The sequence below is a fragment of the Perognathus longimembris genome, chromosome 13, assembly GCF_023159225.1.
Source record: "Perognathus longimembris pacificus isolate PPM17 chromosome 13, ASM2315922v1, whole genome shotgun sequence".
Taxonomy (NCBI): Eukaryota; Metazoa; Chordata; class Mammalia; order Rodentia; family Heteromyidae; genus Perognathus; species Perognathus longimembris.
Window position 1 is genome coordinate 25,929,672 of NC_063173.1, and position 14,857 is coordinate 25,944,528.

General features: G+C 36.2%; 1 protein-coding gene across 1 annotated transcript; it reads right to left on the bottom strand.

Annotated features, from left to right (window-relative positions):
• Positions 1-6,466: 6,466 nt before the first annotated feature.
• Positions 6,467-10,949, bottom strand: LOC125362458 (mas-related G-protein coupled receptor member X2-like). The gene is made up of 4 exons (XM_048361302.1): positions 10,880-10,949; positions 10,273-10,292; positions 7,708-7,805; positions 6,467-7,478 (listed from the first exon to the last, which is right to left on the bottom strand). Exons 1-4 carry the CDS (start codon positions 10,947-10,949, stop codon positions 6,467-6,469), a joined length of 1,200 nt encoding a protein of 399 aa, XP_048217259.1.
• Between the last annotated feature and the right edge of the window lie 3,908 nt (positions 10,950-14,857).

The following is a 14,857-nucleotide window of genomic DNA, read 5'->3' on the forward strand; positions in this document are numbered from 1 at the left end:
CACTTACATTTAATCGACAATTCTATGTTTTAGAACTTCTTATATTTCTTTTTTGTGTTTTTTTTAAATTTTTATTTTCAGACTGATGTACATAGAGGTTACAGTTTCATATGTTAGGCATTGGATACATTTCTTTTACTGTTCGTTACCTCCTCCCTCATTCCTCCCTCCCCCCTCCCCCAAGAACTGTTCAGTTCAATTACACCAAACAGTTCTGCAAGTATTACTTTTTTAGTTGTTTGTCTTTTTTACCCTGTGTCTCTCTAGAACTTCTTATATTTCTATCCCACATACACCAGGATATTAGAGAATTCAGCCTGTATATCATGAGAGTATAGGGATGGAGTATAGATCAAAGATACAGCAGTAGCCTGGCTTTTGAATATCCATGCTCTAAGCACAAGAGAGGTAATAGTTATATGCAAAATACAAATATATAGTTTTTCATATTTTATAATTGATGACTCTTATCATGGGTATCAGGCCTACTAAAATGTCTTTAGAGTTGATTTATTTTTTATATGCTGGTATGGGGGCTTGAATTAAGGGCCTGAGTACTGTCCCTGGGCTTTTGTTCTCAAGGCTAGTGTTCTACATTGTATTCAGAGCTCCACTTCCAGCTTTTTGAGGGATTAATTGGAGATAAAATTCTCATGGCCTTCCTTGTCTAGGTTGAGTTCTAACTGTGATCTAGATCTTAGCCTCCTAAACAGCAAGGAATACATTAATGTACCACTGACACTCAGCTTGGATATTATTATTATTATTATTATTATTATTATTGAGATTTAAAAGATGTTATACAATTTCATAAATCAGGTTATAAGTACAATGTTTCTTGGTCAATGTCATCCCTTCTATAATTCACACATATTTTCCTTTTCTTGTTCCTACCCTGAAGTGACATTGTTCATTTTTTTACATAATATACATTAAATATAATGATTATATTTGCTTAATTTCCCCCCACCCCATTTTGTGCCCCCCATTGACCATCCTCCCAAATCATTTCTACTTCACGGCATTTGGGTTTTTTAAAATAGTTTATTGTTACTATAAAGGTAATATACTGAGGGGCTATAGTCACACAAGTCAGGAAAGGAGTACATTTCTTTTTGGATAATGTCCTCTCTTCTCTTGTTCTCTCCCAATTTTTCCCTCCCATTATCACCCACAAGTTGCATAGCTCATTTTCAACAGTGTCTAGTGAGTACTACTGATTCATTTGTTCAATCTTTGTCCCTCCGTTTCTGTGCCATTGCTTGCCCTTCCAAAGACATATAACTGAAGAATAAGACAAAAAAAACCAAACCAAACAAAAATAAAAACCAAAACAGCAACAAAGAAAAAACCTCTTGCTTCCATTTCCTGGAGTTCATTCCAATAAATGTTTTTTTTAAAAAACTATGATAGGAATCACATAGGTGTTTTGCCTTTGGGTGCCTCCCCTAAGAGTATCCTTTTGTTTCACTGTATGTGAATGCCTAGATTCCTGTAAAATTGATTATGTCCTGGTGTATTTCAAATCTAGCTTCTGTATAGGAGAGAAAACATTTTTTGTTTGTCTCTCTGAGCTCGGCCAACCTTAGTTAACAGAATTTGTTCTACTTTCATCCAATCTCTACAAATGACATAATATTGTTCTTTTTCATGCACTAGAAAGCTTGCATTGTACATATGTACCATAATTTCTTGATCCAATCATGAAGCTATAAGGTGCAGTAAAGCAACCTATGCTTGTATTTACATACCACTAACTATCATGAATAGGCATATTTTAGATTATTAAATTGTCTAATCAAAATCAAGAGAAAGGACTGGGTGCATGTGTTAAGTGGCAGAGTGCCAACAATGAGCTGAGAAAAAGCACAAGGTCCTTGGTTCAAGCCCTAGTACCAGCCTCAGCAAACAAAGAATGAAAGACATAAACAAAAACCCAAATACACACAAGACCCAAGTAAATACTGCATATGAAAACCTCATTTCAGGGCTTGGGGATTTAGCTCAGCAGAAGAACACTTGCCTGGCAAGTGCAAGGCCCTGAGTTTGGTCCTCAGCTCTGGAAAAACAACAACAACAACAACAACTCACCTCATTTCATTCTTAAGGAAACATGTAGACTTCAAATGAAGAGAGGAAAGCTTAAATTCTTTCAGGTAGAACCCAAAATATAACAGGTTATTATCTTAACATTTTGCTGGTGTGAAAAAAAAACACCCACAAAATCACATAAGAGAGAAAAGACTTATTTGGACTCATGGATTTATTCATTGTTGGCAAGATGTAGCAGACCAGAGAGGCATGCCTCATAGCTGTCACAAAGATAATATGTGCACACTCAAACATGCATGAAACACAGATAGCATAGGAAAGAAAGAGAGAGAATACATACAATCTTTCCTGGTGTTTATTCAATACAGTATTAGAATTTTACCAGAAGAAATTCCTAGATCATTGCTTTAAAATGTGTCAGAGTCAGTCCTCCAGGACCCAAAGATTTCAGGGGCAACATCCTATCTCCTGTCTCTTCCTGCTGAAACCCACTGTTAACAGGAAGTTTTGTCCCAAGGAGAAGAGATGGAGATTTGGACTCCAGAGGAGAGACATAACAGGAGAGAGATAACTTTTCAAGCTGTCCTTGAAGTCTTACCTTCCAGATGTTTTTGATTCAGAGGCAGTGAGTTGCTCTATGCTAAAGTGAAGAAGTTCCCGAGTTGATAATCTCCAAAGGACATTTCCATGTCCTGGAGAGGTCCTGATTACCAATGAACCTTATTGCTGGGTTGTCTGCTTTGACATAGCACAGCCTTGTGATTTCCTGTCCTGAGACTTAACTGGCAAATGAGATAGTAGAATCCAGTGAGTCATGTGCTTCACGAGACACCCTGAATGGAACAAAACATGTAGTGATACTTTCCATGTCTCTCAACATCTGCCTATCCTTACCTCAATCGATTCCCCTTTCCTGCAACTTAGTTTGTCTTAAGAGGTTCTTCTTACCACATGACTAACAATGTGAAAACTGTGTGTGGTTTTTTGGAGAGCCTGTATATGTAAGAAGAAAGAAGATCTTTTTCTCTTGTCATGAAAACACCTGTGCATGAAGGCACACATATTTAATCCCACTGTTCAGAAAGCCTAGGTAGGAGAAACAAAACAAAAGAAAAAATGTTTGAAGTATGGCTAAAGGAGTAGAGGTCATGTTGGGAAACATAAGGTACAACTGTATTATCTCATGATAGAGAGTACAATCATTTGAGAAAACATATCAATCCTACATGTAGATGTGACTAACAATTGGTAATCCAAGGATCTGATAGGAAAGAAATAATCACAGGTAAGAAATAATCAGTGTGTCTACTATAAGAATTGCATCATTCTTTCAGTAACTTACAGATGCAATAACATAAAATGTATAAATATCTCTTATTTTGATTACTGAGAGTTGAGGAATTGAAACTTAAAGGAAAAAGGTAAAATTATCTTTGTTTACAGTAACAGAGACTTAGAGGGGAAAAACCCAAATAGATAAATTCACATACAAGACAAAAAGATACAGAATAAAAAAAAAAGACACAAAGGATAAAATTAAACACCAAAAACTTCTTGTTTCTATTTCATGGAGTTACTTTTGATCAATGCCATTTTATATGATCATATAAATAGTTTTTCATAATCCTGTTGTTGGAAATCTAAATTAGTAAATTCTGGAAAATAATATATGAAGTTTTACAAACCATTAAAAATAAAACTAGCCTATGATCTAGAAATCTCAGTAGTAGGATGTATCTAAAGGAAATGAAATTCATAACTTGAAATGACATTTGCATCCACATACTTATTGAAGCTATTTATAACATCCAGGTAATGAAAACAATGTAAGTGTCTACCAACTGATAGATGAATAAGAATGAGGAGTGGGATCAAAGAAAGGAAGGTGAGAAATGAGGAGAAGAAGTAGGAGAGAATGCAAGCATAAAATTCAATGCATTGGCCACAAAATTAAGAAAAGTGAGGAAAGGGGTTGAGAGAGGAATTGGGGAGAATGTTGAAAGGGGTGACATTGATCAAGATGCATTGTTTTCATAAACTGCTCTATTGAATGGCAACTTCTTTGTACAATCATTTAAAGATAATAAAAATATATTAAAAGTAACATCAGTATATATGCATCCATATTTTATGTGTGTATTCATATATACACATATACATACAAATGTGTATATTTGGCCATAAAAATTCAGCTATAAAATGAATGAAATCTTGTTATTCAAAAGTATGGCATAATTTGGGATTATTATGTGAAGTTCAATAAACCTGGGACAGAAAGATAGCAGTGAAATGTGAAATATTAGGTCTCATTGAAGTTGAAAAGAGAAAAACTGATTATCAGAGTTTGGGGATAGTGTATGGAGGAAGGAATCAGAAAAAAAGGTGATCAAACTATACTAAGTTATCACTAGATAGATGCAAGAAGTTCTAGTGTACAATTTCATAGTATGTCTATAGATAACAATAACGCACTTTACATTTCACAAAGTTAAAGTTTTTAAAAAACTTTTCATCCTAACAAAGTAATAAGCCTGAGCCTGATATGTTTAGCCTAATTTAAACATTGCACAATTATACTTATATCCAACCATCATATTGTACTCCAAAAGTATGCATAATTTCTATGCTTTAAAGTAAATATAAAAATTAAAGATGGTTATGCATGAATTATATGTATACAGTTTAATCAGTTTTGTAAAATGAATATATTCATGTGACTCAAATCCAAAGATGCTACAAAACAGGCCTATGCTTTTTTTAGATTGGGATGATCATAGTACTAGGGAGCAAAGAGATTGAAATGCTATCTCTTCAGAACTCAGAAGGCTGAAAACTGGACTCTGAGAGAAAGGTCGAACAGACAAGGCAAAACAAACGTGTAAGTTACTATCCTGTTTTTTCAAGTTAGATCTGTTTGGACCCTAATTGAACTGATCACAGTCGATATTGGTAGAGATGGTTCAGTTGCTTTATTTGTTGTTTGTTTGGTTTAGTGTAGCAGGATTTGACTTATGCCCTTGAACATACTAGGTAGTCTTATCAATGGGCTAAATCCAGTGAATAAATTCTTTTAGTTCTGCTCCCGGAGGTGCTGACAATTAAATCAAGATAAATACATAGCCAAAAATTGATGTAAAATCCTTCAGTTTACAATGTCTTCTAAAAATCCAATAGTTACATTAACTATTCATAAATGGTTTCCAACATTCTTTTACCTTGAAATTAATACTGGCGTTGCAATGAATGTTCAACTGGGACTTGTCCCACATGTTTCTAGACTTTAGATTGCGCCAAGTAAGAATTAAAATTAATATTAAACGAAGAAAGTCAGACCCAAAGAAATATAGGTTGCATATTTTCCCTCATTTGTAATAGGTAGACTATGTCTATGATATTCTTGGGAGGGATCAGAATAGCCCAATGACTAAGTACATAGGAAAATATAAAATGAGTGTATCAAAATGAACTTTAAGAATTAAAGAGAGGTTCTTTATCCTGTAAGCATTTATTTCTATTTTTCCTTTCTGGTTTAGTTTTCCGTGCCATTTTTCTTGCATATCAGCTTATCTGATCCGTGGAAGGATAAAGGAATCACAGAAATAGCACAACAAATAATGAACTAATGCAACAATGATACTGACAAGACACAATGTTGGAGGAGGGTTGTGGAGAGTGGTAAGTAGCAAACATGAGGAGGGGGTATCAGTGTTTCAAAAGAAATGTACCCATTATTTTTGTAACTGTAGCCCCCTTGTTTATCACCTTTAAAATAAAAATATGAAAAAGAATTAAAATTAACAGTTGTTTACAAAACTAAAGGACATGCATCTTATTACCCGAATCAAAGAACAACTTGTCAACTTATCAAAAACAAATGTCTCCAGCAATCTTTATAGAAACAAATAGGACTTTTTATATTTAGGGAGAGTATGTCTTCAAGGACATCATATCCCCAAAAGTCCAATCATTGAATGAAGTATGGGCTCATTCTCTCATGAATCACTTAACTACAGCAGCAATGCTTTAAACATAGTGCAGATTATGATTCCCATAGGAATGAGAGAGAAAATTAAAAATCTTAAAAACTACGACTATTAAGACAATTTTAAACAGGGTTTTGTGGTGTTTAGGAGAATTCTCTCTATTGATGTGAAACTGAAATGAAAAAGTACTGATTAAAGAAATATTAGGAAAGATAACAGAACTTTGTTTACATAGAGTAATGTAGGTATTCTTCTTTCACAGTAATGGTATCTGTTCAAAGCTGGAAAAACTGAAATAAGTGCATTTATTTGAATATACTAAGGAATTACTGAGACATGGACTGAGACAAGGGCAGAAAACTCTCAATTGTGCTATGGCCAGATTCACTCACAAAGCCACATCTAAAGACCAGGGCATAAGTTGCTTTTCATTATGCCAATCTGCTTCCTGACAACTCCAGGGTCCCCTGAGAAAGGCTGCCTCCACATTCATTGTCTTCAGGAGTGTCCTGCAGAGCCCTCTGCAGAACCCGCTGAAGGTTCTGCCTCTGCCACTGCCTGAAGGAGCCAACAAAGAAGTAAATAATGGGGTTGGCACAGCTGTTAACAGAGGTTAGTAAGAATAAAAGCTTAAAAAGGTAACAGGAATAGTAATAGACATCACTATAAATCACACCTATTAGGCAGTGGCCAATGCTATAGGGCAGGCCACAGAAGATGAAGACCAGCACTGTGAGCAGGACGGTCACATACAATCTGGTCAGTGACATATGACGAGAGCCACAGAACATCCTTATAGTCAGAGCCAGGTTGGACCCTGAGAGAATCACAAATAGAAGTAGTAAGTATCCAGAAGTAGACAGTCTAAATAACAGACAGCAGTTCCAATCAGAAGGGGTGTACCAATCTAGACAGTAATGAGATAGTAAAAAAGGAAATGGAAATGATAGTACCCAGACCAGCACACACATGACGAATGATGCATGTCTTGGGCGGCGGCACCGGTACCAGATGGGACACAGGACAGACAGGCAGCGCTCCAGGCTAATAACACTGAGGAAACTCAGGCCTGTGATATAAGAATAGTAAAACACAAAGTGGAAGACATCAAAGTGATAGATTTCAATACTAGCAGGGAAATAGGTGTTAAGTTCTTGCAGGGAATCCACAAGTTGAAAGCATAGGTAGAGGAAATCAGCCACAGCCAGGTTTAGGATGTAAACTGAGATGGCATTTCTGTGCATCCGGAAGCCCAGGAGCCAGATCACAGCTGCATTTCCTGCCAGTCCAATCACATCAATAATGACACTCAACCACCCGATAACTGTCATCTCTGTGACACAAGTTCTATGATAGGTGTGGATATTGTCATACATCCCTGTCCCTTCTGTTATCAAGGCTGGTTTTGCTTGTTCCACATCCAGAATTGCTCCATTGGTGCCCCTGAAAGCAAGGGAAAATAAAGAAATGGAATTTGTAAAGCAAGAAAATCTGGTTAACATCATTTTACACTTTCAGAGCACACCAGCACTCAATTTTCAGAAGGAAGTTTCTGTGTCTGGCTTTTCCCATAACTCTCTGAATAAAGCATCTGATACTGGAAACATGGGGGTATGAAGTCAGAGCAAATGTCATAACTAGATATCTCGATGTTCCTGGAATAACTCCTTACCTTTCTCCCATTTTCCTGTTCAGAGCTGCAGATGTGACCTGTAGTGGAGAGCAAGAGCTTTTCTCAGGCTGAGCAATAACAGAGTCCACTTCTTTGTTCTAAAATTCAAGAGATAGGAAGAGCTAGTGGAAACTTGTAATCAAATGAAGCTTATGAAGCCTGTAGACATGCCGACTGATTTTCTGTACATGAACTGAAAGACAAATTAGAGACCAGAGCCATCCGAATCATGATCCTTCACTGAGATATTTCTTGGCATCTACCAGATTTTCACACCCAAATCTGCTTCTATCATCTCATCTCATTTTGACCACTTTCCTTTAAGTAAATGCTGTTCTTTCTTTCAATTGCCAACTTTAAATTTAGGTAGGAATATCAAGTGATTTTATCATGCATTTTGGTTTCTTATAACTCAGTATTAAAGTGCATCACTGGGCTTTTGCCATCCAAAGTGCATCCTGGGCTGAGAGCACTTGCTGTTTCAGTGTTCATCATAGGCAAAAGGCATTCATAAGTATAGTTTTATTTCAAATGAAAGAAATGTTTCCAAGTTATAGGCTCTATGAATCTCACAATCCCATTCTCCATAGGTTGTTTCTTCCTATTCTTAACATCTCATTTAACTTTATTTCCCTTCCTTCTTTCCTTCCTTCTTTCCTACCTTCTTTCTTTCCTCCATCCCTCCCTCTCTCCCTCCCTTCCTCCCTCCCTCCCTCCCTCCCTTCTTCCCTCCTTCCATCTGTCCCTCTCTCTCTCCCTCCTTCCTTCTTGCTTTCTTCCATTCACACACAACGGCATACAAACTTGTATTTCATCTCCCATTCTATCTTTCAGATCTTCTTACATTTCTATCCCACATGCACTAGGCTATAAAGAATTCAACTTGTATCTCATGATAGTATAGTTTTGATGGCTAGTTTAGGGATACAGCACTAGCTTGGCTTTTTTATATTCATGGTTTATGCACAATAGAAGTGAAATTTATGTGCATACTGCAAATATCAACCCTATCACAGTGTTTTTAGAGTTGATTTTTTTTTTTGTGTGTCGGTGCTAGCACTTGAACTCATGACCTGAGCATTCTCTGAGCCTTTTTTTTCTCAAAGCTAGTATTCTATCACTTGATCTAGATCTCCACTTACAGCTTTTTGGGTGATTGATTGGAGATAAAATTCTTATGCCCTTTCCTAACTCGGGTAGTTTTGAACTGTGATCCAGATCTTAGTTCCCTGAATAGCTACGATTATAGGTGTGTGGTACTGGCACCCAGGTTGGAGTCAAAATTATTTTATTGTTACTATTATGTAGATTACCAAGGAGTTAAAATTTCATAAGTGGGATTTTGATTGCAATGCTTCTTGGCCAATGTCATCCTTACTTCATTCTCTGCTATTTTCCGTCTCTTCTCCCCACCCTCAAGTTACATATTTAATTTAATTTTTCAGGGTTGGGTTCTTTTTCTCAAGGCTAGCCCTTTACCACTTTGAGCCGCAGCTTCACCTCTCTTGTTCTGGTGGTTAATTTTTTTTTTTTTTGCTATGTTTAAAAAAAAATTATCGTCAAGGTGATATACAGAGGGGTTACAGTTACATACGTAAGGTAGTGAGTACATTTCTTTTTTTTTTTTTTTGGCCAGTCCTGGGCCTTGGACTCAGTGCCTGAGCACTGTCCCTGGCTTCTTCCCGCTCAAGGCTAGCACTCTGCCACTTGAGCCACAGCGCCGCTTCTGGCCGTTTTCTGTATATGTGGTGCTGGGGAATCGAACCTAGGGCCTCGTGTATCCGAGGCAGGCACTCTTGCCACTAGGCTATATCCCCAGCCCATGAGTACATTTCTTGTCAAACTTGTTACATCCTCTCTCATTTTTCTCCCACCTTCCCTTCTTCCCAATTCCTTCCCACCTGAGTTGTACAGTTGGTTTACAGCATATTGTCTTGTATTGCTGTTGCATTGGTTTGCCTAGAATCTCACGGACTTTCCTGCATGGTGTGGCTTTGAGCCATTATCCACAGATCACAGCCTCCTGAGTATCTAGGATTATAGGCATGAGCACCACTGTCTAGCTGCATAGTTCCTTTTTTACATAATGTACTTTAAATATAATAACTACATTTGCTCATTTTCCTCCATCCATTTTGTGACACCCCCCTGTTGCCCATCCTCCAAAACATATTTCCACATTGTGGTTTAGTTTTTTAAAATATTTTTATTGTTATTATATTGACGATATAGATAATGTTTACAAGTACAAAACTCAGGAAAGGAGTTTCTTTTTGGACAATGTCATCCTGCACTTCCTTCTTCCAATTTTTCCCTCCTATTCCCACCCACAGTTAGTATTGTTCATTTTCAACATAGTGTGTAGTAAGTATTACTGCTATATTCAGTCTTTGTCCCTCAGTTTCTCTGCTCCCCTTATTCTTCCAAAGACATTTTAAATGAATAAGACCAAAAGGACAGAAAATATAAACAGCAACCAGGAAAACCTTGTTCATGCACGTCTGTGCATACATCTTTCATCCACTATTCAGGGAGCCTATTTAGGAGGACCGCATTTCAGGTTACCTGGGAAAAATCAGAAGTATCTGACACAAAACAAATGGAAAAAATTTGAGGTATGGTTAAAGTGTTAGAACTTCTGGTACCAAGCATAATGTCCCATTTTATTACCTCATGATATCGACTCCAAGCCTTTGAGAAGACATAGCAATCCTGAATATAGATGTGATTAACAATTGGTTAACTAAGAATCTTATAGGAAAGAAATACTGATGGGAAAGAAATAATAGATGAATCTATTACTAGAATTGTATTGTTCTTTCAGAAACTGACAGATGCAAATGTCTAAAATAATTAATAGTATCATTGAATAGTTCTATCAATATATTGCTTGTGAATGAAATAAAACATCTTAGGTTCACTAATAATGATGATGCTTATTTCTAATACACACAGGAAATTTATCAAGATCTACCACATTACTAGTTAGAAAGCCATTATCAATTTAAAGAACAGGAAGCATACCAATTATGCTTTTCAGAATAATGCATGAAACTTCTCTATCTGTGCTATGTGATGAGCACCCCCACTGAACTGTAAAATCTTGCATGGAGACTTCTCTTTTAGTGCTTCATAATGCCATCCAAACTGCCTTCCTCGACCCTACTCTTACCCTGAGCAGCCTGCTGGACATCAGCAATAATGGGTACCACTCCAGTACTTTTGCATTTACTGTACTTCATCTTCTGTAGTCTATCCTGGACAGTGTTGTATCTCTTCAGTAGCAAAGCCTGTATTCTCTGTAGTTATTTCTTGCTTCTGGTTACTGAGAATTGAGGAATCCAATTTTTAAGAAAATGAGCCAGAGGGAAAGGAAAACAAAAGAAAAAAGAAATAACTGAAAACAGTACACACACGCACAAAAGAAAAACAACAACCCTCTTGTTTTGATATCATGGAGTTCATTTGAGTAGCATCATTTTATATGGTCATATGTATATAAGTACTGGGCTACTGTGATCCTCTGCTAGAACTATCCCAGGCATATTCTAATTATTATAAATGATGGAAACCATGGAGCCTATGTTTCTTTGGGACTGACTGGCTTACATTATTTAATATGATTTTTGCACGTCTTTCCATTTTCTTATGAATGGAGTGATGCTATTCTTTCTGATGGAAGCATAGAATTCCATTGTGTATATATATATATACTTCTTGATCCATTTATCCCCTGAGGAGCTTCTTAGTCATGTTAAATAAGGCCGCAATGAACATAGTTGCCCTGGTTGCTTTAATGTGGCTTTGTTTGTGGTCATTAAGTAAATGCCCAGGATTGGGACTGCTGAATCATAGCAGAGCTCTATGTTTAGTCTTTTGAGGAACCTCCATACTACTTTCAAGGGTTGTTGAGCAAGTTTACATTCACACCAACAATGTAGTAGCATTCCCTTTGGCCACAACGCTGCCAGCATCTGTTATTACTATTTTTTTCTTGATAATGGCCATTCTAACTGGAGTGAAGTGAAATCTCAATGTAGTTTTGATTTGCATTTTTTTATGGCTAGAGATGTTAAACATTTCTTCATATATCTATTGGCCATCTTTATTTCCTCTTCTGAGAAGTCTCTTTTTATGTCTTTAACCTACCTATTAATAGGGAGGTTGTTTCTTTTGGTGATTTGTTTTTGGAAGGTTTAGTTTTTTGACCTCTGAGTATATTTTAGATATGAGGCCCTTGTCTAATGCAAGATCTCCTATCGTGTGGGCTTTCTCTTTATCCTGCTAGCTATGTTTTTTGCAATGCAGAAACTCTTCAGTTTATTCATTTATTTTTCTTTAGTTTGGCTAATAACTTTTTTTTTCAAATTTTTATTATCAAACTGATGTACAGAGAGGTTACAGTTTCATACGTTAGGCATTGGATTCATTTCTTGTACTGTTTGTTACCTCGTCCCTCATTTCCCCCTCCCTCCTCCCCCTTTCCCTTCCCCCATGAGGTGTTCAGTTCACTTACACCAAACAGTTTTGCAAGTATCGCTTTTGTAGTTGTTTGTCTTTTTTACCCTGTGTCTCTCGATTTTGGTATGCAATCCCATTTGCCCAGCCTTTCTTTGATTTGTTGTGATCCTGGATCTTTACTTAGGATGTTTTGATCTGTGCCAAGGAGCCTTAATGTTTCCCCTCTTCCTTCTTGTAATATTTTCAGTCTATCTGGTCTTACATTGAGGTCTTTGATCAATTTAGAATTGATTCTGATGCAGGGTGATATACATAAGGATTTATTTTCAGTTTTTTTACATACATATAGCCAATTCTGCTAGCACCATTTGTTGAAGAGACTGTCTTCCTTCTATCTTGTGTTTTTGGTTCCCTTATCAAATATTAGACATCCATAGATTTATAGGGATCTATATTGCTTCTTGGATTTGTTTTGAATAATTGTTCGTGCTTTCTCTGTAAAGCTTAGAGTATCTTCAATTCCAGAGATTCTAACTTCTGTGTTGTCTAATCTACTGTGAAGATTTTCTACTTTGTTTTTTATTTTCCTAAGTTCTAATTGGTCATTTTTGTTGGCTTCAATTTCTTTATTGAAGCTTTGTTTTAGATCGTGAATGGACATCTTTACCTCCTTGATTTGATTTTCAATGTTCTCTCTCAAATCCTTTAGCCTAGTAGCTTTATTTTCACTAGATTCCCTTTCTTTCTGTTGGAATTCATTCAAATTTCTGTTTTTGGATTCCATGAATTCATATATTAATCTTTGGCTAGCCTCATCATGCTCTGCATGGCCACATGCAGGCTTTCAATCTTTTCATTAAGCATTATTACCAGTAGTGTTTTTACAGCATTTTGAGAACTATCCTCTAGGTTTTTCATGGACTGCTCTGTCTCCTGTTTATTTTGAGTGGAAGTTGAATTTTCTTGACTTGCCTTTTTTCTTATGTTTCTATGGTTTGTTCTGCCCATTTGGAAATGAAAGGAAATCCAACACAGAACACTATTTTAAGACTACCATAACAGGACACTATTTTAAGACACCAACCTTGAGCCCTGTAGTTGCACAGAATTTAGAGGTTCAAATCATAGATAGGTATTTCCTCTCTACCTCTCTTTTTGGGAAACAAAAGCAAATAACAAACCACAACAGAACACAATTTTAAGAGGAAAAACAACCTTGAACCCTGTAATTGCACAGATCTTAGAGGTTCAAAATCATATATTAGTATTCCCCTATCTATCTTTACGTTTCTTTGTTTGGGAAAGTTATTGTGGTTCAGGAGTGGGGATTATATATAGTTAGGATCAGTGACCAAATCTGTTGTGAGCAATAAAGCAATCAGAAACAAAAGGATAACACAATGAGCCACTTAAAGAAAAAATGGATACAAATAGAGTCTAGCTCACAGACAAACTAGATATCAGTGGGTTAAAGAAAATAAAGAAGGAGCAAAGAACCAGAAATAAAGGAAATAAAGGAAAAACTGGTTATGGAGAAATTAAAAACAAGATTAAGAGATAATAGTGAAACATAAATGGAGGGGCAAATAAGAATAGTGTGATATATTCCTGTGGTTATACCTACACTCTCTGTACCCTATCTGAGTATATTGGAAACTGGGTATACTGGTATTAGAACTAGGAAATTGGAAGGGAATACCAAAATCAAGAGACACAGGGTAAAAAAAGACAAACAACTACAAAAGCAATACTTGCAAAACTGTTTGGTATAAATGAACTGAACAACTGAACAACTCATGGGGGCGGAGGGAAAGAGGGAAGAGGGGGGGAGGGAATGAGGGACGAGGTAACAAACAGTACAAGAAATATATCCAATGCCTAGTGTATGAAACTGTAACCTCTCTGTAATTCAGTTTGATAATTTAAAAAAAAAGAATAGTGTGATATAGAAAAGGAACAGAAGGAAGAAAATTAAGACCTAAATTCAGAAAAGAAAGTAATATATATGTATAAAATAATAACACTAAAACTAAAAATACCTAGATCTATTGAGAAATAGAAAATTGAGTCAAAATATAGCTGGAATTAAGTATGTACACAATAAAGAAGGAAGCCTAGTAATCACAGTAAGCTGAATAACTAGAACTAAACAGAACAGCAAGGAAGAAGAAGATAAAAAGAAGAAAAAATGCTTCTCAGAATAAAGACTAAGTATAGACAGGCAATTTTCTGTTAGGAATAGTTTGCTGAATCCAGGGGCCTTTTACTCTCCTGAAAATGTACAGAAAGTGGGAGACCTTCAAGTGGAAAGAGAACACATTCTTCTACCATGATTGTCTTAGACAGATGAACTTCATGATGTTATGTTCAAGATATGGATATTTATCAGTTTAGATACAGAATATCACCACAATTCCACATTTTCAATGTAATTCACCCTCCTACTTTCTGCTTCAGCCTGTATCTATCTCTTGACAACAACCAATTTGTTCTGCATTTCTATAATTTTATCATTTCAAGAATATTACACAGATTGAATCATGAAGTATATTACATTTTATGGTTGACATTTCCACTCAGTAATGTTCTCTTGAGATTGTGGCTACATGTGTTCATAACTGGTTTCTTTTGTAATGCTCAGTACTCTGCCATACGTTTTATTTCTGGGAAAAGACAAATAGATTTTTTC

Coding starts and splice junctions, on each gene's coding strand:
- LOC125362458 (XM_048361302.1), bottom strand. CDS start 10,949: ATGAAGTACAGTAAATGCAAAAGTACTGGAGTGGTACCCATTATTGCT. Junction 10,293..10,879: donor TGTCCAGCAGGCTGCTCAGG/GTAAGAGTAGGG, acceptor GTTTTGTGTCAG/ATACTTCTGATTTTTCCCAG. Junction 7,806..10,272: donor ATACTTCTGATTTTTCCCAG/GTAACCTGAAAT, acceptor CTTGAATTTTAG/AACAAAGAAGTGGACTCTGT.